Here is a 27,553-nt window from a genome sequence, read left to right as displayed (position 1 = left end):
GAATTATTACAAACTTGAATGGCTTTTACCAGTATGAATGAAAATGAAATACACAATTTTCGGCCAAGTGTTTCCCCAATATTCAGTTTTCGGTTTTGGCCAAGAATTTGGCTTCCGGTACATCCCTAATAAATTGCGTTTTAATGTGTACGTTATTGATGTCTTATTTTGATTAAACCAATATACAGTGGTATGAAAATGTATGTGAACCTTTTGGAATTTCTCATATTTCTGCATAAAATCACCATTAAATGTGATCTGATCTTTGTCAAAATCATACAGATGAAAAAACAGTGCCTGCTTTAACTAAAACCACCCAAACATTTATAGGTTTTCATATTTTAATGAGGATAGAATGCAAACAATGACAGAAGGGGAGGGGGAGTAAGTAAATGAACCCTCTGCCTAAGGAGACTTAAAGAGCAATTGAAACCAATTTTTACCAAACAATTTAAGTTAGGTGTGTGCCAAAAAAATGCTGCCCTGCCCACTATAAAACACACTCCTAGTAAGAATTGTCCCGATGAGAAGCATTGTCTGATGTGCTTAATGGCTCGGTCAGAAGACCTGTCTGAACACATGCGATTAAGGATTGGCGGTTTGTATAAAGCTGGGAAAGGATACAAAACCCTCTCTAAAAGTCTGGATGTTCCTCAATCAACAGTCAGAAAAGTGTCTACAAATGGAGAGAGTTTGTCACTGTTGCTTCTCTCCCAAGGAGTGGCCTTCCACCAAAGATGACGCCAAGAGTTCAGCGCAGAATACTCGGAGAGGTGAAAAACAACCCTAGAGTATCTGCTAAAAACTTACAGAAATTACTGGCACAGTCCAATATCTCTGTGCACACATCAACTATATATAAAACTATAGCCAAGAATCGCTTTCTCCACGGAGGAAGCCACTGCTGTCTAAAAAAAAAAAATTGTTGCTCCTTTAATGTTCGCCAAAAGGTACTTGGAGACTCCACAGACGTTTTAGCAAAATATTTTGTGGACTAAATGAACCAAAGTTGAATTGTTTGGGAGTAACACACAACGTCATGTGTGGAGGAAAAATGGAACAGCTCACCAACATCAATACATCATCCCCACTATGAAACATGGTGGGGGGAGTATCCGGATTTTGGGCTGTTTTGCTGCCTCAGGCCCTGGACAGCTTGCAATCCTTAATGTAAGAATGATTTCAAAAGTTTATCAGTTGAAGACAGACAGTTGAAGCTAAAAAGAGGATGGATGCTGCAACAAGATCCAAAACACAGAAGTAAATCAACTTAAGAACAGTTTCAGAAGAACAAGATACCCATTCTGGAGTGGCCAAGTCAAAGTCCAGACTTGAACCCCATTGAGATGCTGTGGCATGACCTAAAGACAGCGATTCATGCCAGACCTCCCAGGAATCTGACTGAACTACAGCAGTTTTGTAGTGAAGAATGGGGCAGGATTAGTCCTGATCGATGGGCCAGACTGATCTGCAGCTACAGGAAGCGTTTGGTTGAAGTTATTGCTGCCAAAGATGGGGGCACAAAATATTAAATGTGATGGTTCACTTACTTATTTTTTCCCTTTCTGTCATTGTTTGCATATTATCCTCATTAAAATATGAAAACCTATAAATGTTTGGATGGTGTTAGTTTAAGCAGACACTGTTTTTTCATCTGTGTGATTTTGACAAAGATCAGATCACATTTGATGGTGATTTTATGCAGAAATGTGAGAAATTCCAAAAGGTTCAGATACTTTTTATACCACTGTAATATGGCTGCCTACACGAATTGAGGCAATTCTGAATTAAGGCCTTTAAACGACTCCTTGGTCATCCAATAATTGTCGATTCATGCCATGATCGTTTAGTTGCTGTTTAATTGTTGCAACTCTACTTGCCTGAAATGATTCCAAAACTGTGGCATCTGAAGGATAATACTCTTGAACATATTAGCAGTCAATAGAAACTGTTGTTTTTGGTTGGCGTCAACCTGAACGGAGCCGACGCAATCAAAGCCTCATCCTCCGCTGGCTTCAATTATTCAGTGGCCACATTCTCCTCATTGTGCGCTCCTCAATCGCGCTCCCTTGTTGTTTTATCCTCTCCGTCTTCCCATTTCCCTGGCCGCCATCTCTCTCCGCTCTGTTCTCCCACGAGTTCTGATTAGCCTTTGCGCCAACTCTATCTTTCGCCTCTCTATTGGGATTTCAATTAATTGATGAAAAAATGCATTATCGCCGTGCAATACAATAGCTGTTTAATTAACTTCCTAATGAATTGGAATTTACTGAAACACCTCGTAAGAAGAGCAAGGCTCGGAAACGCTGGAGCTCGTGAAGGTCTCGGTGACTTGCGTGTGAGATGCGTTTAAAGTAGTAGGAATAATGCCTTTTACAAGCTTGAAGGATGTTAACCCTTTACGGGGCAGTAATGGAAATATTCTTAAGTATGTAAGCGTAAAATTCCTTATTTGAGGATTTTATTTAGGCCTGTACGCCAAGTGGTGCGAGATATCAATTATTCTGCAAATGTTTATTATTATATAATTTTTTTTTTCATCGCAAATGAAAATGGCCAATTTGGAGACCTTAGCATGCTTGAAAACTCACCAAAATTTGCACATACACGCGGCTTCGCGTAAACGTGCAAAATCGGCTCAACGTCACCCCCTTGAATTTTTCAAAAAGGTTTCTCCTATTAGGGTTTTTCAACGTAGAGCAAAGAAATTTGGGGAATCGATGTGTTGTGCAAAACTTCTCCAAAAAGTCCAAACCCAACAAGAAATCGGGTATTTTGGATTTGATGTAAAATTTATATCGCGTTACAGGGTGCATATATGAGACATTGACACCTATGGGGGTTTGTTGGATCCTCCTCAAAATTGGTGAGAATGTTCATGAGACATATGAGATCATGAGTTGTCAAAATAGTGAGTTTTCATTCCCAGGCCTGACCTGGGTGGGGTGCCAAAACTTGGCCTTTTTTTTGGCAAAACGCCAATTTCAGTATATGAATAATAACTCCCTCATACAAGGTTCAGTCTTTTTCATATGTGGCGTGTATGTGAGGTATCCAGTTTAAAAACAACTGTATTAAAATTAGGTATGGGAATTGATACGATTTTTACGATTCCGATTCCATTATCGATATTGCTTAACGATTCCATTCTTTATCGATTCCCTTATCGATTCTAATTTTGGGGAAAAAGAACAAACCCAACAAGAAATCGGGTATTTTGGATTTAATGTAAAATTTATATCGAGTTACAGGGTGCACATATGAGACATTGGCAACTACAGGGGTTTGTTGGATCCTCCTCAAAATTGGTGAGAATGTTCATGAGACATATAAGATCATGAGTTATCAAAATAGTGAGTTTTCATTCCCAGGCCTGACCTGGGCGGGATGCCAAAGTTGGCCTTTTTTGGGCAAACGCCAATTTCAGTATATGAATAATAACTCCCTCATACAAGGTTCAGTCTTTTTCATATGTGGCGTGTATGTGAGGTATCCCAGTTTAAAAACAACTGCATTAAAATATATACCCATAAGGCCTGGCGCCCCGTGCTGGGAACAGGAATCACCCTTTTTTTTTACTAGACAGGCTACTCCTCCAAGGGAAAAAAATCAATTGACCTGAAACCTGCATCAGGGGAGCCTTAAGAGATGTGTTCAGGTGCCTGATGAAAAATATTGAGGTTTGGTTGAAGCAGAGGGGTCCAAACAAGAAAATGAAAATTACCAACCCCATTTTGTTTCGACACAAATTTTGAGAAGTCACAACTTGGGAGACATACAACATATCTGCCCCAAACTTCAAGGACGCGCCAAACTGCCCATCCTTGTAAAGAGTAGTACCCTGAAGGGTCCTGTAGGGGTCATCTAGCGCCAACTATTGGTAACCGAAAATCACTCTTTTTGCTTATAAAGTTCCAGTTCTTTTCAAGATGGTCGTTGTAGTTCCAGGACCTTTTGTAATAATAAGGCCCATGTCCACATGTTTCTGTCTGTTGCTTTGACGACCCTTTTTTTGGCCATAAAACGGTAGTAGATTTTTTTTTCAGGGACTTAGGCAGCTTATAGAGCCACGAAATTTGGCACGCTTGGTCGATTTGGCCCTATTTGAAGATTCATTTTGGTTTTGAGTAAGGTCGTGGCAGCCTAGCTCAGTAGCCCTTCTTTTTTAGGACCCTCTTCAATATGGTTTTAATCTCCTAGGTGTGTGAATGTATTTCTAATCCCAAAATAGACGTGAGTTTCAAGCAAGTTAGGTTCTCATGACATGATTAGAGGGGGACGATCTGCCACCACAACGACCTGCGTGCTGTCAGAGTTGTGGCAAACTGCAAGAGCCCCTTCATTTGTGCTTGCAGGCCTAATTATTTATATTTTTTTGTATATTATTTACAATCGGGTCATGTGATCAAAAATCGGGCCCGGCCAATTTTAGGAGATTGGAAACGAGTTTTTAAAATGTTTGTCATATTTAGTATTAACGATTCGAACCAGATTTGATCAGATGACTATCGCCGTCAATGGAAGTGAAACGTGATCACTCAATGCCAGCCTTGCCAGTTTAATTTGATTTAACGCCCATTGCCGTCAATGGCAGTGAATGGGTCAAGGGGTACAAGGAAAAAACATAATCCTAGTTACGGATGGGAAGGTTATGCTTTTTAAAGCCACTTTTCAACCTTCGTTAATGACGACATCCCCTGATTTAAACCCCATTGAGTTTTTTCCCCATGATTTTTGAAAAAAAAAACAACAACTTTTACTGTTATTAATTATCTTAAGTTATGACTGTTACTTCTTCATTTACTATTATTTATTGAATATTTTGTCTGATTATGTATTAACGAAGCCCTTAGGAATCTTGAATTTTGGGCTTTATCAATAAACTACTTTGAAAACTAACTTTAGTCATACACGGTGCTACACATTCAATACATTTTGACTGGGAAAGCTGACAGTGATACGGTGATAGCCGTCCAATCAATTTGGACTGGGAAGTTCGGCAGCTGTCATCTGGACATGGATTGGATGTGTATTGTTGTCAATGGTACTAAAACAATCCCATTTCGAATATATTGGACTTCTGTCACAATCAGTAGTAGCCAATGAGAAAATGCAGCGATTTTAACCATCTGCATTGCATTTTTGGCCTTGAAACCTTTTTGTTCTTCCCTTTATTCTTCCCTCTATTCTCAAGTTGCTCCGCCTCTCATCATCTCTCTCTTTTTCATGGTCATTTTGTTGAAAGAAGACACAAGTATTTATAACTGACGACAAACTAGGCGGGGTGGGAGGAGGGCTCTGGAGAACTGCTTTTTATCTGGAGCGTTTGTTCATTAGAGGTAATATTGTAGATTGCATCCAAACCAAAACGAAATTACTCATCGCTGGATCTTCAAAAGGATCAAGTCGAGTGTTTTTACTTGCATGGATGTGGTCTGCAGTATTTTCTGTTGGAGCTGGCCACAATATTGTGTTTCATGTGAAGGACTGCCTATGAATGTGCTGTGACCCTCAACATAATGAGTTTATCTTGTTTGATCCTCAGTCTAGCGGATTCTTCTATTTGTGTGTCATCATTTTGTCTCTGCAACCCACTTCATCCATTTCAGTGCCAGAAATATCGCGAGCAGGCTTCAGTACTGGAGAACCAGCCAACAGGCACTTTTGTGTTACAAGTGCACGCTGTGGATGCAGATGAGGGAGCAAATGGAAAAGTCAAATATGGCTTAATGCACCGAGACAGCGCCATGCCTGCTTTCAGAATTCATCCAGACTCAGGTAACTTCATCACATACAGTCTTGAAAACAACAAGCATTAGATACAGTTGTGGTCAAAAGTTTACATACACTTGTGAAGAACATAATGTCATGGCTCTCTTGAGTTTCCAGTTATTTCTACAACTCTGATTTTTCTCTGATAGAGTGATTGGAACAGATACTTCTTTGTCACGAAAAACATTCATGAAGTTTGGTTCTTTTATGACTTTATTATGGGTGAACAGAAAAAAGTGATCAAATCTGCTGGGTCAAAAATATACATACAGCAGCGCTAATATTTGGTAACATGTCCCTTGGCCATTTTCACTTCAATTAGGGGCTTTTGGTAGCCTTCCACAAGCTTCTGGTTGAATCTTTGACCACTCCTCTTGACAGAATTGGTGCACTTCAGTTAAATTTGATGGCTTTCTGACATGGACTTGTTTCTTCAGCATTGTCCACAAGTTCTCAATGGGACTTTGGGAAGGCCATTCGAAAACCTTAATTCTAGCCTGATTTAGCCATTCCATTACCACTTTTGATGTGTGTTTGGGGTCATTGTCCTGTTGGAACACCCAACTGCGCCCAAGACCCAATCTTCGGGCTGATGACGTTAGGTTATCTTGAAGAATTTGAAGGTAATCCTCCTTCTTCATTATCCCATTTACTCTCTGTAAAGCACCAGTTCCATTGGCAGCAAAACAGCCCCACAGCATAATTCTACCACAACCGTGCTTGACGGTAGGCATGGTGTACTTGGGGTTAAAGGCCTCACCTTTTCTCCCCCAAACATATTGCTGGGCATTGTGGCCAAACAGCTCGATTTTTGTTTCGTCTGACCACAGAACTTTCCTCCAGAAGGTCTTATCTTTGTCCATGTGATCAGCAACAAACTTCAGTCGAGCCTTAAGGTGCCGCTTTTGGAGCAAGGGCTTCCTTCTTGCACGGCAGCCTCTCAGTCCTTGGAGATGCAAAACACGCTTGGCTGTGGACACTGACACCTGTGTTCCAGCAGCTTCTAATTCTTGGCAGATCTGCTTTTTGGTGATTCTCGGTTGAATCTTCACCCTCATGACCAATTTTCTCTCAGCAGCAGGTGATAACTTGCGTTTTCTTCCTGATCGTGGCAGTGACAAAACAGTGCCATGCACTTTATACTTACAAACAATTGTTTGCACTGTTGCTCTTGGGACCTGCAGCTGCTTTGAAATGGCTCCAAGTGACTTTCCTGACTTGTTCAAGTCAATGATTGTTCAAGTCAATAATCACTCACAAGAAATTGCTAATTCGTGTTGCTGTATGTATATTTTTGACCCAGCAGATTTGATCACTTTTTCTGTTAACCCATAATAAAGTCATAGAAGAACCAAACTTCATGAATGTTTTTTTGTGACAAAGAAGTATCTGTTCCAATCACTCTATCAGAGAAAAATCAGAGTTGTAGAAATAACTGGAAACTCAAGAGAGCCATGACATTATGTTCTTCACAAGTGTATGTAAACTTTTGACCACAACTGTACCATCGACGGCGATAGACGTCCAATCCATTCGGCACTCCCAGCTCAAATGGATTGGACGACTATCGCTGTCAATGGCAGACAAAGAGTAAAATATTAAGTGCATACTAGATATGTGCCGATTACCGGTTTCATGGTATACTGTGGTATGAAAACGTCAAGGTTTCAAAATCGCAAAATTTTTTGGTGATACCGCCCCTACTGTATTTTTTTATGTCCCAAAAATGCATTGAAAAATCCCTCACTTGCAGCTACAAGGTTCAACCCTCTCCTACCATCAGTGTCAGTGAGTCAGCTGTGCTACAGGATGGCTGGAGGAGGTGAAACTCCTGAACTTTTCCCCCGTTCAAAAAAAAAGAAATCGCTGGTATGGGAATACTTTTGCTCCAGAAAAGTTACAGACGGCCGCGGCTTAGAGGGCCAACCGACTTGTAATACATGTTTGCGAGGGCGGCTGCCGAGGAGGCAATACCTCCAATATGATTTCGCATTTACAGTGCCCTCCATAATTATTGGCACCCCTGAAAAAGATGTTTTTTTAGCTTCTAATATTTTTTTAAATTCAAATAATATGGGACCGTAATGGAAAAAAAGAGAAAAATCCAACCTTCAATACAAGTGCATTCATTCAGTGGGGAAAAAATCCCACTTAAAGAAAAAATTATTTGACATCAAATAATGTGTGTCACAATTATTAGCACCCCTGCTGTTAATACTTTGTACAACCCCCTTTTGCCAAAAAAACAAGGTCTGGGGTCTGAGATGGCCATGGGAGGAGCTTGATTTTGTGTCTGGTGAACCATTTCTGTGTAGATTTGGCCATATGTGTAGGGCCATTGTCTCACACAAAAATACACACGGTCCCAGTTGAAGCCTGGGACCGTCTGTCTCATTTGTCAGATGAGACCAAGATTGAGCTTTTTGGCAACGAGTTTTCATGTTTGAAGTGTCGCCTTTTAACCGCAATTTTGTGTTGTGGAGAAGACTGCCAATGTTTCATAGCAGACTAAAGTGGTTAGTACATTGCCTTTTTTTTTAGGGCTGTCAAAATTATCGCGTTAACGGGCGGTAATTAATTTTTTAAATTAATCACGTTAAAATATTTGATGCAATTAACGCACATGCCCCGCTCAAACAGATTAAAATGACAGACCAGTGCAATGTACCCTTGTTACTTGTGTTTTTGGAGTTTTGTCGCCCTCTGCTGGAGCTTGGGTGCGACTGATTTTATGGGCTTCTGGACCCATGAGCATCGTGTAATTATTGACATCAACAATGGCGGGCTACTAGATTATTCTTTGATTGAAAATTTTACAAATTTTATTAAAACGAAAACATTAAGAGGGGTTTTAACATAAAATTTCTATAACTTGTACTTACATTTATCTTTTAAGAACTACAAGTCTTTCAATCCATGGATCGCTTTAACAGAATGTTAATAATGTTAATGCCATCTTGTTGATTTGTTGTGATAATAAACAAATACAGTACATATGTACCGTATGTTGAACTTATATATCCATCTTGTGTCTTATCTTTCCATTCCAACAATAATTTACAGAAAAATATGATATATTTTATAGATTAAGATTAATTAATTTTTAAGCTATAATTAACTCGATTAAAAATTTTAATCGTTTGACAGCCCTACTTTTTTTTCCATTAGCCTCAATGAAGCAATGCTAACGTTTTACAATGTTTAATATAGAAGCGTTTCCTTATTTTGTATGTCTGAACTATAATTCTACGCCAGGTTGATGGCCAATAAACATATTTGAAAGCTACTGGAGTCTCATATGCAATCAAAACGCACGAGTGCCAAGTGCATGCAGCACACGCGCACACAAATGTGTGCACGCACACACGCGGCGAAAAATCGCAGCCAGGAAAATTATCGCCCTCATTTTTATTTACCGTGTGATTATTTGACTTATTGCATATTGCGACAGGCTTAGTTCAGACTTCAGGTATTGACATGCAATGGTAAGTTTGAATAACTTTATCCTGAAAACATAGCCAACATACTATTGATTACATGGGTGATCAGTGATTTTCATCCGTGCATATGTTGTTTTTTATTGGCATGCTAAGACTGAACTATTGACTCGTCCTAGCTTAGCAACACCGGAACCCTAAAACTAAAAAATAACTCACAAACTGAACGGAATTTGTTGAACTCAACTCCACCGACTAATTTAACAGCCGCTAACTTGAAGATTAAGTCTAATGTCAAAAATTCTGAACACCCCCCTTATTCTCTGTTTTTTATCGGCATGCTAGCAAGCACCATTGACTCACACTAGCTCCACTTCGGAGCCCAAAACAAACAAACTGCACTGAATTTGTTGAAACCATCTCCACCGATTAATTAAACCCTAGCTAATTCAAAAATTAAGCCTAATGTTAAAAATTCTGAACTTCCCCTTTAATGACATAACGAGGAAGGGCGGGTCATTTGGGAGACTCACGTTTGATTGGTTAAAATAATACTGGCATTGATAAAATGGCTGTCCCCATGTTGGGTGGCCACCTCATGGAAATACTGGTTTTTATTTACCGTAATTTCCCGAATATAACGCGCACTTTTTCGCTCCAAAATCAACTTGTAAAATTATGGTGCGCGTTATAAAAGGGTACATGGATGGAGACAGAAATATATATATATATATATATATATATATTAGGGCTGGGCGATATGGCCTTAAACATGTATCACGATAAATTGAGCAGATTTATCTCGATAACGATAAATGCCGATAAATTCGCCCAAGCAGACTGTTATATAATTTGAAAATCTGAATCAATGCATGAAATACAGATTAACTATTTCTTGTTGATTTATTTACCAGCATTCAATTTGATATACTGTATTTAACAATTGTACATGCAGTGTAAACATTAAGTTTATAAAAATGTATTGTAAGCAATAAGAATTCAAGTATGAACATTTATAACAGCGTGTATGACTTGAACAATGTATAACACCATAACATTGTCAAAATCAATATGCATGTGCAAACATGTAATTGTAACACAAATGACTTGCAGCTTGAACAGTACACTTCAAAAAGACAACTTATTGTTAATGGCTGCTGTGACATAATTATTAAATACAAGTGTTTACTTTATGGTTTAAGGGTCCCCCCCCCCCCCCCAGTGCATTTTTCAATAAGTGCACGCACAATAAAAATAGCTGGGGCCATTTCTCGGTCATTATAAGTTTTGCCGTTGGATTCTACTTTATGCTGAATGCTTTACCATCACAAAAGCTATCAGAGGAATCACACACAGATACAAAATAACGCCACATAGTAATTGCTAGATGCAGTCCGTGCCCAATCCACTCATTAAGTTCAGCCGTTTCGACAATGTTAGAGCCGCTATCCGACTCCATAACGTTCATATGTAGCGTTAGCCGCTAGCTAGCGTTAGCCTCGCTACCAGTAGAAAGCACTGAAAGCACCATCTCCGGAAATCGTGAGAACAAAGGAGGACAGCGGGTGAAAGCCCGTCTGGATGCCACCAAGAGTCTACTAAATGTCGGTTGAAAGTTTGGTGAACCTCCCTTAAGCCACACTCCATCACGTTTTGCTTGTAGCGTTAGCTGCTAGCGTTAGCTTACCGGGCTTTTGTTTGATTGGCTTCCTGATGATCACGTGACTCCCTACGTAAGCACATTCACTGCTTTCTTAAAGGGGAATGAACATAGACGAACAACACAGAATCAAAGCGGGATGAAAAGACTATATTTTCTTGTTTTATTAATTTACCGAATTTACCCACATGGTCAAAATTACGTCGGTCATCGTTAAGAATTTCGGTGACGGTAAATTTTCGGTTTACCGCCCTGCTCTAATATATATATATATATATATGTATATATATATATATATATATATATATATAAACCTTTTTTTTTTTTTTATATTGACATGGCCACGTTGTGTTGAAGAAACATATGCGGCGATCCGTTGCAGACCATTACGGTACGTTACGTCACCATTTTGTGTCGGTAATACTTCACTCAGATTGGCCGAATGATTTCGTCTGTGTTAAATTCTGCTTTTTTCACTCTCAATAAAGTACAGAATTTAGTTTCTTGAACTCATTTGAGTCAACGTTTATTGCAGCTCCGCAACTCGGACCATAACAAACGTAAGCACACACTTCCTGTGTCCGTCAACTATATCTGTCCCTTGGGAAACTCAGACCCAAATAACAATAGTTCCTATTGTTACTGTCGTGTCAACAGCGATGAGCTCTCTCTGATTTCCGACTTACGTTTTCACTTTCATTTTACCGTATCAATCCATGAAAGAAACATTGATTCATCATGATGAAACGAGCAAGTTATACAGCAGCCTTTAAAAGAAAAGTCACATCTGTTTTGTTTTAGATTTTACAAGTAAATTTGGGGTGCGCATCATACACGGGTGCACCTTATATTCGGGAAATTACGGTAACCAACAAACTGAACGGAATTTGTTGAAATCAACTCCACCGACTAATTTAACGCCCGCTAACTTGAAGATAAAGCCTAATTAAAAAAATTCTGAACTCCCCCTTTAATCTCGTTTTTTATCAGCATGGTAGCAAGCACCATTTACTCGCGCTAGCTTAGCCACTCCGGAGCCCTGAAACTAAAAAATAACCAAAAACTAGAGACTTCCCGATCGATTGGCATCCCGATCGATCGGGTCCGATCACGTCATTTTCAAAGTATCGGAATCGGCAAAAAAATATCGGCCACGCCTTTTTAAAAAAATATACTGTATATATTTTTTAATTAAATCGTTTTCTAATTGTATGTAACGTTACTAACATAATATGTTACACTCATCCAGAGTCTTTAGTTTAGGCTTAAGGTAGGGTTATCAAATTTATCCCGATAACAGTGGTAATTAATTTTTAAAAAAATGTATCACGATAAAATATTTATCACAATTAATGCATGCGCTGCACGACCCACTCACGCATTGTCGCGCTCAATCTGTAATGGCGCCGTTTTACCTATATATAGAGATAAAAGGCAGCGTAAAATGAGTTGGGTGAATTTTGGCAGCCTTTGGGGCCTTTTTTTAATTGGCTAAAGCCTTACAATCCCTCTCCCTACGATTAGAAATATCATGGGACGCAACGTGGGGAAGCAAGGTAGCAATTGATCTTTTTCTTTACCACCTTATGTTATTTCCCAACGCAGAGAAGATATATCAATTGGTAGCACTACGCACAGTCATGGTTCCACCTCCCATCATGCATTTGGGCAGGGCTACAGTATCATTTACTGAAAGCTCAACAAATACACTAGATGGCAATATTTAGTCACAATATACAAAGTCACAAGTCTTTCTATCCGTGGATCCCTCTCACAGAAAGAATGTTAATCATGTAAATGCCATCTTGAGGATTTATTGTCATAATAAAAAAATACAGTACTTATGTACTGTATGTTGAATGTATATATTCGTCCGAGTTTTATTCATTTTTTTCTTAATGCATTGCCAAAATGTATATGATCGGGAAAATTATCAGGAATGATTGGAATTGAATCGGGAGCAAAAAAAAGCAATCGGATTGGGAAATATCGGGATCGGCAGATCCTGAAACTAAAACGATCGGGATCGGATCGGAAGCAAAAAAACATGATCGGAACAACCCTACTAAAAACTGCACTGAATTTGTTGAAACCAACTCCACTGATTGATTAAACCCTAGCTAATTCAAAAATTCAGCCTAATGTAAAAAATTCTGAACTTCCCCTTTAATGACATAACGAGGAAGGGCGGGTGATTTGGGAGACTCACGTTTGATTGGTTAAAATAAGACTGGCATTGATAAAATGGCTGTCCCCATGTTGGGTGGCCACCTCCTGGAAATACTGGGTTATATTTACATTTTTCTCTACTATAACACATCAGGAAAATGAAATTATGTGTTTTTTTCAATTTGTCAAGCAAGATTCTCCCCACTGGGGTGGACATGGCACAGGCATTGCGTTTCCCTTTAATGGGGTACTAGACCATTAAAAATGACAAATCCTTTCATTTTTTTTAAAATGAATAATTTATTAGAGCCCCATAAAATATGATATTGGCATGTTGCTAGAGATACCAGCAATACAATGATATACATTGTAAAAAAAAAAAAAAAAAAAAGGTTCTTATGATTAGGATTTGACTGTGATGTAGCAGGTCACTAAATTATGTTCAGCCTACCTTTCACTTTCACCCATATTGTTTGGTTACCACAGTAACCACATGCATACATGTGATTGGTTACCGGCACGTCTCATTACAACTCATCGAAACAGACTCTTTTTATTTTTGAAAAATTTTCTTTCCGTTTTCATGGCAACCGGTGATCTACAATTCGAAAGAAAGATGAAAGATTTGGCTGTCAATAACTTGAAAACCAAAACACATCATTCCAAAAATGCTAGATGAATAAGCGCACTTCTTCATAAGTGTGCTAAATTTTAGAGAAGAATATTGACACATTGTCAAGTTACAGCAAAATTTGTAGTCAAGAAGCATGTTAAGAAAAAAAAAATTGTAGAAACATAACCAATGTATTCAAGGGCAATGTATTCAACGGGGGTCATGGCTACATTTCTCACGAATATGAACCTAATTAATAGGCTAAATGACAAATGCAAAATAAATCTGTACTTTATTGAGTTATACAGAACTAACTTTCATATGTATTGGTTCAGGTGATACAATGTTCGATTCAAACCTTTTGTTTTCAAAAACTACGAAATAAATATTTTGAAAACTTCCAGAGTACATGTCTGAATTTTAATTGCAAATTTAAAATGCAACATTTGAACAAAAATCATACTAACATTCACAAAAAAATACAATCTTGTTAATAATCTCTTAACTATCCAGGAATGCAAAAAATGTTTGTCTTAAGACCACTCAACATTGTCTGAATAAATAAATAAATAAATGAAATGTAACAGAAAAAAACTTCTTAGTCAGGGAATAACAAAAATACAGGTAGTCCCCGGGTTACGACGTACCCGCCATTTTGTTTCGTTTAAAAAAAAAGAAATTACAATGTTGACTTTTGTTTTGTGGTGCATGCTGTTATTTTGGCGCAGGAAGCGCACAGCGGGTAGTACTTCCGCACGTAAGAGCGCATGTGCACACGAAGAAGAGCGCCTTTACGCTTATAAAGTGGGCGAGAGACGAGTGAGAGAGAGGGGATTTACAACTGGAAGCCTGGGCGCACATTTGTTGCTTGGGAAGCATCCACAGAGGCAACACCTGTATATTTCACCTTTTATGCTGTTTATTGTGCGTTTTCAATTGTGGTTGAATACTTGGGGCGAGTTTTTGCGGTTGTTTTTGATGATGTGTGGCCGCTAACTGATACATGCTAATCGTTTGTGTGGATTTTTATGTTCCATCAGTAGCTAGTTATAATGCAAATTTGAATTGCTGTTATTGAAGATGAAACGGGTGTATTTTCATTTTGATTTTAGTTTCATTCTGCAAGTGTTGATGTCATGAGCAGCTGAATAAAATCAGCAAACCACACGGAGGTCTGATTGACATTGTCATTTCGGAGCTTAGCTCGCTGTCTAGCTAGGACTGGGCTCCAACGTCTTGGCGAGGACAGTACAATGACTTGTAATACATGTTTTTGGTTAGTTATTTTGAGATTTAGAGGAACTTAAGGGGTTAATTCCGATTTACGTGGCATTTCGGGTTACATCGCCAGTAGGGTTGGGCATCGTTTGAAATTGAAGGATTCCGGTTCTGATTACGATTCCATGTTTCGATTCCGGTTCCGATTAAGATTCTCAATTCCGATTCTTTTAAGAGGTAGTGTTAAAAAAAGGCACGGTAAAAAAAAAAAAAATTGCATGGTTTGTATTAAAGTCTTAACTTCTCAAGTTTTTAAATTATATGAACTTCTCACAGGGTCTTTGAACTTGAAATTTTTTTCCGCTCGGCGGACAGGGCATTGAAACATGGAATTGACATTTAAAAATTCAAACAATTCCGGGAGCATCGGAGTGATAGAACCGGTTCCCATCGATGCTCGATGCCCAACCCTAATCGCCAGCGTAGGAACGGAACTCGATCGTAACCCGGGACTACCTACAAATAAAAGTGGAGCCTTCCTTCAGGTAAAACACTACTGCGTTTGTCCACAAGCACAGCCAAACTAAAAAAAGCTCCTTCGGGCTGCTTTAAGACAACATAAATAATATAAAAATGAAAATGGGGGCAAAGGGGGCAAATGTCGGTTCACTACATTTCTCACAGTTTAATTGTTAACAGCTGAGAACACATACAGGAGGACACTTCTCTCTAAGCAGCTTCCTGCTCAAGTTTTGCAGGTTAGCAAATCCTCACAGTGTAATGTTATTCTAACTCTGATGCAGGTCGGACTTGCAGCAGCAAAATTAGTGGTGTGTTCCTTAACTCTACCACATTGACGTATTTTTATGTTGCTTACAGTAGCTGCTGCTGGCCGAAAAAAAACTTCTAATCCTCTTCGAAGAGGGCAGAGGAGGCGGCATGTTGTCGACATGTTTCCGTCGGGGATTTGTGTGTGTGTGTGTGTGCGTGTGTGTGTGTGTGCGTTTGAGTGGGAAAAAATGGACTGGCACATTCAACAAGTGAAAAAAGGGGAAATGTAAGTCTAAATATATTGAAAATAATTCACTTTATAATGGTCAGCTCAATCTTATCCTTACAACATATGGGAAGACAATCTAAATTACCTATGTAACTAAAATCATTAAAAAATACAAAAAAGGAAACATTGGTAGTGTTACGTACATGCTAATCATTTGTGTGGATTTTTATGTCATATCAGCAGCTAGTTATAATGCAAATTTGAATTGCTGTTATTGAAGATGAAACGGGTGTATTTTCATTTTGATTTTAGTTTCATTCTGCAAGCGTTGATGTCATGAGCAGCTGAATAAAATCAGTAAACCACACGGACGTCTGATTGACATTGTCATTTCGGAGCTTAACTCGCTGTCTAGCTAGGACTAGGCTCCAACGTCTTGGCGAGGACAGTACAATGACTTGTAATACATGTTTTTGGTTAGTTATTTTGAGATTTAGAGGAACTTAAAGGGTTAATTCCGATTTACGTGGAATTTCGGGTGACGTCGCCAGTGTAGGAATGGAACTCCTTTGTAACCCGGGGACTGTAAATAAAAGTGGAGCCTTTCTTCAGGTAAAACACTACTGCTTTTGTCCACAAGCACAGCCAAACTCGACAAAAAATGAAAGCTCCTTTGGGCTGCTTTAAGTCCACATACAGTAAATAAAATTAAAATGAAAATTGGGCAGAAGGGGGAAAACCTCGGTCCACTACATTTCTCACAGTTTAATTAACGTTAACAGGAGAAAACACATACAGCAGGACATTTTTTTCTAAGCATCTTCCTACTAGGGTTGGGAATCTCTGGCATGAAGCCGATTCGATATGTATCTAGATACACAGTTTACGATTCAATTAAAAAAATGATACATTTTTAAGGCCGAGCGATTTGATACGATTCGATACAGTGTAAGAACGATACGGTTCAATAGAGTGAAAACGATACGATAGTAAATATTTGTTGTGTGTGTTTGTACAGTATTTTAAACATTTAAAAAGACCATGTTGAGGTAATTATCGAGGGTTGATTGATTAAATATTTGCTTGTGCTCATATATACCATAAATAATACATATTGCCATATTTTACTCTTATTGATATAACCAGTAAATGATTATTGCTTGCTATACTAGGTTGTAGTATAATGTTTAAGTGTTACAAAGAGTAAAGAGGGTCGGGATGACAACTGCCTTGCTTCATGGCCACATCATTGCGTAACTCATCTTCAGCACCTGGCGTCTGGACTTACGTCTAGACCTTCGAGGACAATTTTCCATTCGAGGACATCTTCCATGGCCGTAGCGTTGCATAACTGAAGTGCCTGGGTCATTTTGACCGTTGTTTACATGTGCCTTTGCTTACATACGTGTACTTAGTTCCACCTACATGCTCACATAGCCAACCAAAATCACATGGGTGTCTCCAGCTTGCTCCCCCCTCCCTCAGGGCGGCACCCTTTCTGTGTTAGGACAAACCCCTAAATAAAAATAGCAAGGAGATTTTTTCCTTAGATCAATTTTGGGGCTATACAGCGTAATCTAGCATTCCTCTGGCTAGTCCCTCTTTTGCTCTCCTTGGCCAAGAAAACTGAGTGTCTTCTCTCCTTATTTTTGGGTAATTTTACACATGTCTACCTAAGGGTCTATTTTTGAACTTGACAGACCACATTTCTAATATATCAAAATAAAACAACAACATTTCATACCAATGTTATGTTTTATTTTTTTATGAAAAAAAAATAAGGCTTACTATATGACTGTCATTTTGTTGGATGGGATTGATAATAAAATAAAACTCCAGTGACACACAATAATAAAGTGCAGTAATTCAATTACTTTATTTCCTGGTGTTTTTAACACAAGAGGTAAGTAATTTAAGTGCAAACCTTCAACGTAAACATCTTACAAACAAAAAATATTAATTATATGCAGCAGCTCTAGAAAAAAAAAAAGCTAGTATTATCATAAATAAAAAATTATGCTTTATGACTGGTATAATTGGGGGAATAAAAACATGGCATTTTAGACAGACAGGTCAATAATCATTACTTTAACCTAATACACAGCAAAGTCATTCACTTATGCCTGTGCTTCCTCATTTTTTAATTCCTCATCACTGTCCATATCTTTTTTGAAGGGCAGATTTTTCTTGAGGAAGATCAACTAATCCACATGTTCATGTTTAAGTAGAGTGTGTTTTGTGGAAACAATATGCCGCCCTTTCCACCATTGCAGTGGGTTATTTTTCAGGGTTAAAAACTAACGATCTCTGTACCGCTCCACACTTCACACAAGCTCTGTCCCATGCGAACAGATCTGGCTGCCTTCATCACTTCAAAGTCCGACTTTTGTTTTCCTGGGTGCGTTGAAAATCAATCGCTGCACGTCACTGGCATCGGTGATCACACTGTCCATTGTTTTAGCATGTTGCTTCGTTGCCACTACTAGTTTCATTTTGGGCTGTGAAGAAAATGCTACAGAGCGTGCGTTACAGTGATTTCGTTAGCTCTCGCGTTGTTATGACACCCCCGTGACGATTGGGTAATGACGGCGACTAGTAGCGGTTCTGCCGAAATGCATGGGAAGTTAAGGCAACCACGACTGTGAGTAGTGCTTGTCCATATTATATCATGCGTGCGGTCTTGATCTAAGTGCGCTGTGTGGTGAATGACACAAGCGCAGCATGTGAAGTAAAAGCTAAATTATCATATTAAGCAATGCATTGAACTAGGCATTAGAAGCCGATTCTTGTGCTCGCGATAGCCGAATTGTATCTCTACTATCGGTTCATTGGATATTTAATGGCTAATTACTGTCGAATGGTAACTTTACTGTCGATACATCTGTATCTCTCACCTGTAAAACCGGATATCCGGTCGTATCGGTTTATCGTTCTCAAGCTTACTTCCTACTTGAGTTATGCAGGTTAGCAAATGCACAAAGTTTAATGTGATGCTAACTCTTTTGCATGTCGGACTTTCTGTCGCAAAATTAGTGGTGTCTTCCCTACCTCCCCCACATTGACGTCTTTTTGAAGTACTTAAAGTGGCTGCTGCTGGCCGAAAAAAAACAAAAAAACTTCTAATATCCCTCCTCTTCGAAGAGGGCCGAGAAGGTGGCCTGCTGTTGACATGTTGTATTTCTGGCTGGGCTTTAAGTGCGTATGTGTGCGTTTGAGCGGGAAAAAATGGACTGGCACATTCAACAAGTGAAAAAAGGGGTAAATGTAAGTCTAAATATAATGAAAATAATTCACTTTGTAATGGCCGGGTCAATTTTATCCTTACAACATATGGGAAGACAATCTAAATTACCTATATACTGTAATTAAAATCAGTAAATAATACAAATAAGGTTGCTTAAAAGTTGGTTGGGACAATTTGAGTATCCTGAAAAGTTGGTAGTGTTATGTCCCTACCGTCCCTATGCAAACCTTCGCCCTTGAATGTATTGCTGGGATCTCTAGCAACATGCTCATGTAAGATGTTAAAATAACCTGGTCATTGAATAAGGGAGAAAAAAACAGTGATATTGTCGCCATATTCAGTGTTCCTGGTGTGGTGTCCACTTACATCTAGCAGAAAAGATGATGACATGTCTCTGTAACTCAGCCTTTTTACCCAAAAATGAGTTTTGAAAACTGGAAAGATGCAAAGAAAAAAAATGCAACTAGAAATTCCAATTGGAATTCAAAACGGTCAACTGAGGACGGCCAAATAACTGCTTAATATATATCACAGCTTTTTCTATATATCAGGCTAATATGTGTTATCCAATTAGTGACATTACATTTTTGCTCCAACAATGCTTTTCTCCTCATGATCTCTGTTTGAAGAAAAAATGTTGACTTAATTGCTGGCACTGAGGAAAAAAACCCCAATAACTTTGTCATCCTTCGCCATCGAATCTGAAATGAAGCTTAGTTGATGACAAACTAATAGACGGATAATAATACAAATTCATATACATATTATGGATCTTCAGTTCAGTGAGGTGTGATATTGCTTTCTTTCATCCTCATCATCTTCTACTCCAAAATAACCTGTCAATTAAAAAGCTGGGCTACATTATTAATGATTGATGTAAACATAGAGCAAGGATGAACGCAAGTATAGATTAAAAATGCAGAAAAGTGTTTGAATATGTGTGTAGTCACGCGCGTATGATTGACAGCTGATTACTGTTGTGTTCTAGGAGCAATTGTGACGGCCCAGCGCTTTGACAGGGAGCGGCAGAGAGAGTATTCGGTTACAGTGACGGCCACTGATTGGGCAGAGGAACCGCTCATTGGAATCTGTCAGCTCACCGTCCAAATACTGGATGAGAATGACAACAGCCCCAAATTTGAGAACATGCGCTACGAGTGTAAGTCCTTCACGGCTACGACGCTGTGTAAAATTAATATTCAAATGCAACACTTTGTATCATTCGACAGACTTCTTGAGAGAAGACACTTTGGTCGGAACAAGTTTCCTGCGCGTGGCAGCTCACGACGACGACTTTGGCACCAACGCGGCAGTCACTTACTCCATGTCGGTGGAGCAACCAGAATACCTGAAGGTCAATGCGGTCACCGGATGGGTTTATGTTAACCAGCCAATATCGCAGGTCAGTCAGACGTATTCACAGAGTCTATTAGATTTGTGTAAAAATGCAATATCAGATTACCTCCTGATAGTGTTGGGTGATATATATTGAAAAAATAAAAGGGAATTTTTTATTGTCATAATTCCCATCTGCAGTATTGTCACTATTGCTACAGTGGTATGAAAAATTATTTGAACCTTTTGGAATTTCTCACATTTCTACATAAAATCACCATCAAAGGTTATCTGATATTTGTCAAAATCACACAGATGAAAAACAGTGTTTGCTTTAACTAAAATATATATTAGGGCTGTCAAAATTATCGCGTTAACGAGGGGTAATTACATTTTTTAATTAATCGCGTTAAAATATTTGACACAATTAACGCACATGCCCCGCTCAAATAGATTAAAATGACAGTACAGTGTAATGTCCGCTTGTTACTTGTTTTTTGGTGTTTGGCGCCCTCTGCTGGCCCTTAGGTCCAACTGATTTTATGGGCTAGTACCATAAACTGAGCATGGCGTCATTATTGACATCAACAATGGCGAGCTACAAGTTTATTTTTTGATTGAAAATTTTACTAATTTTATTAAAACGAAAACATTAAGAGGGGTTTTAATATAAAATTTCTATAACTTGTACTAACATTTATCTTTTAAGAACTACAAGTCTTTCTATCCATGGATCGCTTTAAGAGAATGTTAATAATGTTAATGCCATCTTGTGGATTTATTGTTATAATAAACAAATACAGTACTTATGTACCGTATGTTGAATGTATATATCCGTCTTGTGTCTTATCTTTCCATTCCAACCAATAATTTACAGAAAAATATGGCATATTTTATAGATGGTTTGAATTGCGATTAATTACGATTAATTATCCAATCTGTCAAAATATGATTTTGACAGATTGGATAATTAATCAAAAATTTTGTTATGATGTCACAGGCAATTTAAGTATCAGCTATATACTGTACACGACATGATATATCTTATAGCAATACCAAGTAAGGGTCTCTAGAATGCCGTTTAATCAACAAATCACAGGTGTCTTCAATGAGCACATACTGTACACTAATAGTGCATAAATAAATCAAAGACTTAATTAAATTTATCTATTTATGACATGGGTAATCACACATAGCAACAACTACTAGCATATTGGGAATGAGTAAGCCACTAACAAAAGCAAGAAAACGTAATTATTCATAACCTTTTACAAATGGCCACCACAAGGCATGCTGGGAATTCTGCCGTCAATTTCAGTTCGAACGCTCATGCCCCCTCTCCATCTTTCGGTGAGTGATGCATTCAAAACAAAAGAAAAAACAGCCGTGTTCAACAAAACAGCACAGAAGCTAATAACAAAATTTAAAAGTTACATGATCTCCAATGATGAATTGAAAATATTAGGGCACTCATTGAACTCAATGGCTGCCATTGACGACACCAGATGCCATGTCAATGTATGTAGGCAATGAGCTAAAAGTAAATATACATATATATATATATATATATATATACAGTATATATGTATATATACAGTATATATGTATATATACAGTGGGGCAAATAAGTATTTAGTCAACCACCAAATGTGCAAGTTCTCCTACTTGAAAAGATTAGAGAGGCCTGTAACTGTCAACATGGGTAAACCTCAACCATGAGAGACAGAATGTGGAAAAAAACAATCAGAAAATCACATTGTTTGATTTTTAAAGAATTTATTTCCAAATTAGAGTGGAAAATAAGTATTTGGTCACCTACAGTGCCTTGCAAAAGTATTCGGCCCCCTTGAACCTTGCTACCTTTCGCCACATTTCAGGCTTCAAACATAAAGATATAAAATTTTAATTTTTTGTCAAGAATCAACAACAAGTGGGACACAATCGTGAAGTGGAACAAAATTTATTGGATAATTTAAACTTTTTTAACAAATAAAAAACTGAAAAGTGGGGCGTGCAATATTATTCGGCCCCCTTGCGTTAATACTTTGTAGCGCCACCTTTTGCTCCAATTACAGCTGCAAGTCGCTTGGGGTATGTTTCCATCAGTTTTGCACATCGAGAGACTGACATTCTTGCCCATTCTTCCTTGCAAAACAGCTCCAGCTCAGTGAGGTTGGATGGAGAGTGTTTGTGAACAGCAGTCTTCAGCTCTTTCCACAGATTCTCGATTGGATTCAGGTCTGGACTTTGACTTGGCCATTCTAACACCTGGATACGTTTATTTTTGAACCATTCCATTGTAGATTTGGCTTTATGTTTTGGATCATTGTCCTGTTGGAAGATAAATCTCCGTCCCCGTCTCAGGTCTTGTGCAGATACCAACAGGTTTTCTTCCAGAATGTTCCTGTATTTGGCTGCATCCATCTTCCCATCAATTTTAACCATCTTCCCTGTCCCTGCTGAAGAAAAGCAGGCCCAAAACATGATGCTGCCACCACCATGTTTGACAGTGGGGATGGTGTGTTCAGGGTGATGAGCTGTGTTGCTTTTACGCCAAACATATCGTTTTGCATTGTGGCCAAAAAGTTCAATTTTGGTTTCATCTGACCAGAGCACCTTCTTCCACATGTTTGGTGTGTCTCCCAGGTGGCTTGTGGCAAACTTTAAACAAGACTTTTTATGGATATCTTTGAGAAATGGCTTTCTTCTTGCCACTCTTCCATAAAGGCCAGATTTGTGCAGTGTACGACTGATTGTTGTCCTATGGACAGACTCTCCCACCTCAGCTGTAGATCTCTGCAGTTCATCCAGAGTGATCATGGGCCTCTTGGCTGCATCTCTGATCAGTTTTCTCCTTGTTTGAGAAGAAAGTTTGGAAGGACGGCCGGGTCTTGGTAGATTTGCAGTGGTCTGATGCTCCTTCCATTTCAATATGATGGCTTGCACAGTGCTCCTTGAGATGTTTAAAGCTTGGGAAATCTTTTTGTTTCCAGAACGGGCTTTAAACTTCTCCACAACAGTATCTCGGACCTGCCTGGTGTGTTCCTTGGTTTTCATAATGCTCTCTGCACTTTAAACAGAACCCTAAGACTATCACAGAGCAGGTGCATTTATACGGAGACTTGATTACACACAGGTGGATTCTATTTATCATCATTGGTCATTTAGGACAACATTGGATCATTCAGAGATCCTCACTGAACTTCTGGAGTGAGTTTGCTGCACTGAAAGTAAAGGGGCCGAATAATATTGCATGCCCCACTTTTCAGTTTTTTATTTGTTAAAAAGTTTAAATTATCCAATAAATGTTGTTCCACTTCACGATTGTGCCCCACTTGTTGTTGATTCTTGACAAAAAAATTAAATTTCATATCTTTATGTTTGAAGCCTGAAATGTGGCGAAAGGTTGCAAGATTCAAGGGGGCCGAATACTTTTGCAAGGCACTGTACAAACAAGCAAGATTTCTGGCTGTCAAAGAGGTCTAACTTCTTCTAACGAGGTCTAACGGGGCTCCACTCGTTACCTGTATTAATGGCATCTGTTTTAACTCATTATCGGTATAAAAGACACCTGCCCACAACTCAGTCAGTCACACTCCAAACTCCACTATGGCCAAGACCAAAGAGCTGTCGAAGGACACCAGAGACAAAATTGTAGACCTGCGCCAGGCTGGGAAGACAATAGGTAAAACGCTTGGTGTAAAGAAATCAACTGTGGAAGCAATTATTAGAAAATGGAAGACATACAAGACCATTGATAATCTACCTTGATCTGGGGCTCCATGCAAGATCTCACCTCGTGGCTTCAAAATGATAACAAGAATGGTGAGCAAAAATCCCAGAACCACACGGGGGGACCTAGTGAATGACCTACAGAGAGCTGGGACCACAGTAACAAAGGCTACTATCAGTAACACAATGCGCCGCCAGGGACTCAAACCCTGCACTGCCAGACGTGTCCCCCTGCCGAAGAAAGTATACGTCCAGGCCCGTCTGCGGTTCGCTAGAGAGCATTTGGATGATCCAGAGGAGGACTAGGAGAATGTGTTATTGTCAGATGAAACCAAAATAGAACTTTTTGGTAGAAACACAGGATCTCGTGTTTGGAGGAGGAAGAATACTGAATTGCATCCGAAGAACACCATACCCACTGTGAAGCATGGGGCTGGAAAAATCATGCTTTGGGGTTGTTTTTCTGCAAAGGGACCAGGACGACTGATCTGTGTAAAGGAAAGAATGAATGGGGCCATGTATCGAGAGATTTTGAGTGAAAATCTCCTTCCATCAGCAAGGGCATTGAAGATGAGACGTGGCTGGGTCTTTCAGCATGACAATGATCCCAAACACACAGCCAGGGCAACAAAGGAGTGGCGTTGTAAGAAGCATTTCAAGGTCCTGGAGTGGCCTAGCCAGTCTCCAGATCTCAACCCCATAGAAAATCTGTGGAGGGAGTTGAAAGTCCGTGTTGCCCAACGACAGCCCCAAAACATCACTGCTCTAGAGGAGATCTGCATGGAGGAATGGGCCAAAATCCCAGCAACAGTGTGTGAAAAGCTTGTGAAAAGTGTGTGCACTTGCACAATCCCAAAGGGTGCAAATACTTCTGCTCCTCACTATATATGTGTGCATCTGTGTTTGTATGTATGAATAGCTAATAACCCCTCACATGGACTAGTCGATCATTACCTATCTTTTTATGGAGTCCATTAGTTGTAATAATTTAAATTATTAGTGTAATTGCAACTTGTGGCTGTATTGCATTCGCTCAAGAATAATAATTGCCATTGAGGGGGCCTAGTTTAGTTAATTAGTTTGTCACTTGTAGACATCCAATCCATTTAAACCGGGAGGGCTGACAACACATGAACAATTTGTTCATTTGCTGTCAACCCTCCCAGTTCGAATAAATCGGACGTCTATCACAGTCCTTGGCAGCTACTGATTTAAAAAGGGCAGAATTGACTCATAGGGCTGCCAGTCTTGTACTGTATGTGTAGTACACAACCCATCTAAGGGCTTTCCTGAGGTCAGCTCCATCCTTGTTGGGGACGGTACGTGTCAGAAAGTCAACGTTTGCATTTTTCATAAGCGCGTTGCACATTATCTTTTTTTTTTTCCACGCTCGCAAATTTTAAATATCTTAGTCATTCAAATATGCAGCTGTTCTTTGGCCAGAAACTTGCGATAGCACTCACGGTTGTGTATTATTCAGCATACTTTTTAAAGTGAGGGTGTCAAAAGTCTCTGATACTTTTTCTCCCCTAACTTCATGTTAAATTGAAAGTGTTAGGCCCGAACCTACACTGAACAAAGATGTTGCATATTTAAGACGGGCTTGTGATGGTATTTGAATCATGCCCAACTCTCTGTAGTATAACTCCCTTCATGAAAGCCGCTATTAATAAATTTCCTTGTTTGAAATGTCTGGTCTAAGGGCATTATTCACTTTGTATTTCTTTCTCAAAGCCTCACTTTGCAAAGTACAAGTATTACGGCGCTTCACACTACACAAGTCCCAATGGGAACGTATTGACATTGAATAGAAGCGCTTATTCATATGCCGGGGACAGTAAAGGTATGCGCTTTCAGACACTGTTGAAAGATATAATGGAAAAAAGATAGCAAAGGTTACATTGAGACAAGGTTTTATGGACGTTTAATGTTTTTTTATCTGACACATTTGGTGCAAATTTACTGTAATTTTTGGGGTAAATGCTTTTTTCCCCCTCTGTTTTGAAACCTGCGGCTTAAATCAAATCAAATCAAATTTATTTATATAGCCCTTTACAAAACCCGAAAGGTCCCCAAAGTGCTTTACAACAAAGATAAACATGGCTCATAGTAAATAAAATGCAGGAAAGTATTATACAATGACATTAGGAAGAGAAAAAAGAAACGAAACAACGCATCACGTTAAAAGTCAGGCAGCAAATAAAACAATAAAACCGATAAAATCTGAAAACATTAAAAACCCTAAAGAAATAAAACCAGGCTAAACTAATCTTGGGGAAAGGTGTGTCTTTAAACGAGATTTAAAAAGGCCCAAATTTGTAGTGGTGCGGATTTCAGGGGGAAGACGATTCCATAACCTGGGCGCAGCAACCGCAAAAGATTGGTCTCCCCACTGTTTGAGTTTGGACCTCGGAACGTGCAAATGAAGTTGGCCGGTAGAACGAAGATGGTTAAAATTTCCGATAATTAAGAAGGAGCCTGGCCATTAATAGAATTAAAAACAAACAGTAAAAGTTGAAAATCAATTCTAAAATGGACTGGAAGCCAGTGGAGCGATGATAGCACGGGGGTAATATGTTCACGTCTAGGTGTATCTGTTAAAAATCGAGCAGCAGCATTTTGAACAAGTTGGAGACGAGAAATTGAGGACTTGGGAAGACCAACATAAAGTGCGTTGCAGTAATCCAGCCTTGAGCTTATAAAAGCGTGAATTGCTTTTTCGAGGTCGTGGTGAGTAAGAAGAGGCTTCACTTTGGCCAAGAAACGGAGCTGGAAAAAACTTGCTCTTACAACAGAACTAATCTGTTTTTCAAAGTTGAGCCTGCAATCGAATATCACTCCAAGATTTTTAACACGTGTTTTAAAAAAGGGAGCCAGAGTGCCAGGGTTGGGGTCAAGGGCATTTAACATAGATGGTGTGCAAAAAGTAATATATTCAGTTTTGCTTTCGTTAAGATGTAAAAAGTTTTGTGCTAGCCACTGCTTCACATCGGATATGCACTCCATTAATTTAGTGAGAGCAGTTTGTTCATTGGGTCTCAGGGGGAGATACAGCTGCAGGTCATCAGAATAAAAATGAAAAGAAATATTATGTTTTTTTAATAACTGATATTAAAGGTAGGAGATAAAGTGCAAAGAGAACAGGCCCTAAAATAGAGCCTTGTGGCACCCCACAAGACAGAGAAGTTTGTGAAGAAGAAAATTCCCCAATCATTACCGAGAAGGTCCTATGTTCCAGGTACGATTTAAACCACTGTAGAGCATTACCACGGATACCTATAAAGTGTTCTAAACGAGATACAAGGACTGTGTGGTCAACTGTATGAAATGCTGCTGTGAGATCGAGTAAAACAGGGATTGCTGGGTTTCCATT

The 27,553-nt window shown here is 39.0% G+C and overlaps 1 protein-coding gene across 2 annotated transcripts in view; it reads left to right on the top strand.

Annotated features, from left to right (window-relative positions):
* The window catches only part of LOC130916155 (neural-cadherin-like), a 442,935-nt gene that overhangs the window by 201,333 nt on the left and 214,049 nt on the right, over nucleotides 1–27,553 (top strand). For both annotated transcript variants that reach the window (XM_057836649.1, XM_057836648.1), the window contains 3 exons: nucleotides 5,610–5,778; nucleotides 20,102–20,272; nucleotides 20,343–20,515. In XM_057836649.1, coding sequence (XP_057692632.1) covers nucleotides 5,610–5,778; nucleotides 20,102–20,272; nucleotides 20,343–20,515 — 513 coding nt within the window. The remainder of the gene's footprint in view (nucleotides 1–5,609; nucleotides 5,779–20,101; nucleotides 20,273–20,342; nucleotides 20,516–27,553) is intronic.

This window comes from Corythoichthys intestinalis, chromosome 5 (assembly GCF_030265065.1).
Source record: "Corythoichthys intestinalis isolate RoL2023-P3 chromosome 5, ASM3026506v1, whole genome shotgun sequence".
In the NCBI taxonomy this organism is placed as follows: domain Eukaryota; kingdom Metazoa; phylum Chordata; class Actinopteri; order Syngnathiformes; family Syngnathidae; genus Corythoichthys; species Corythoichthys intestinalis.
This window is presented reverse-complemented; position numbering and strand designations above follow the sequence as displayed.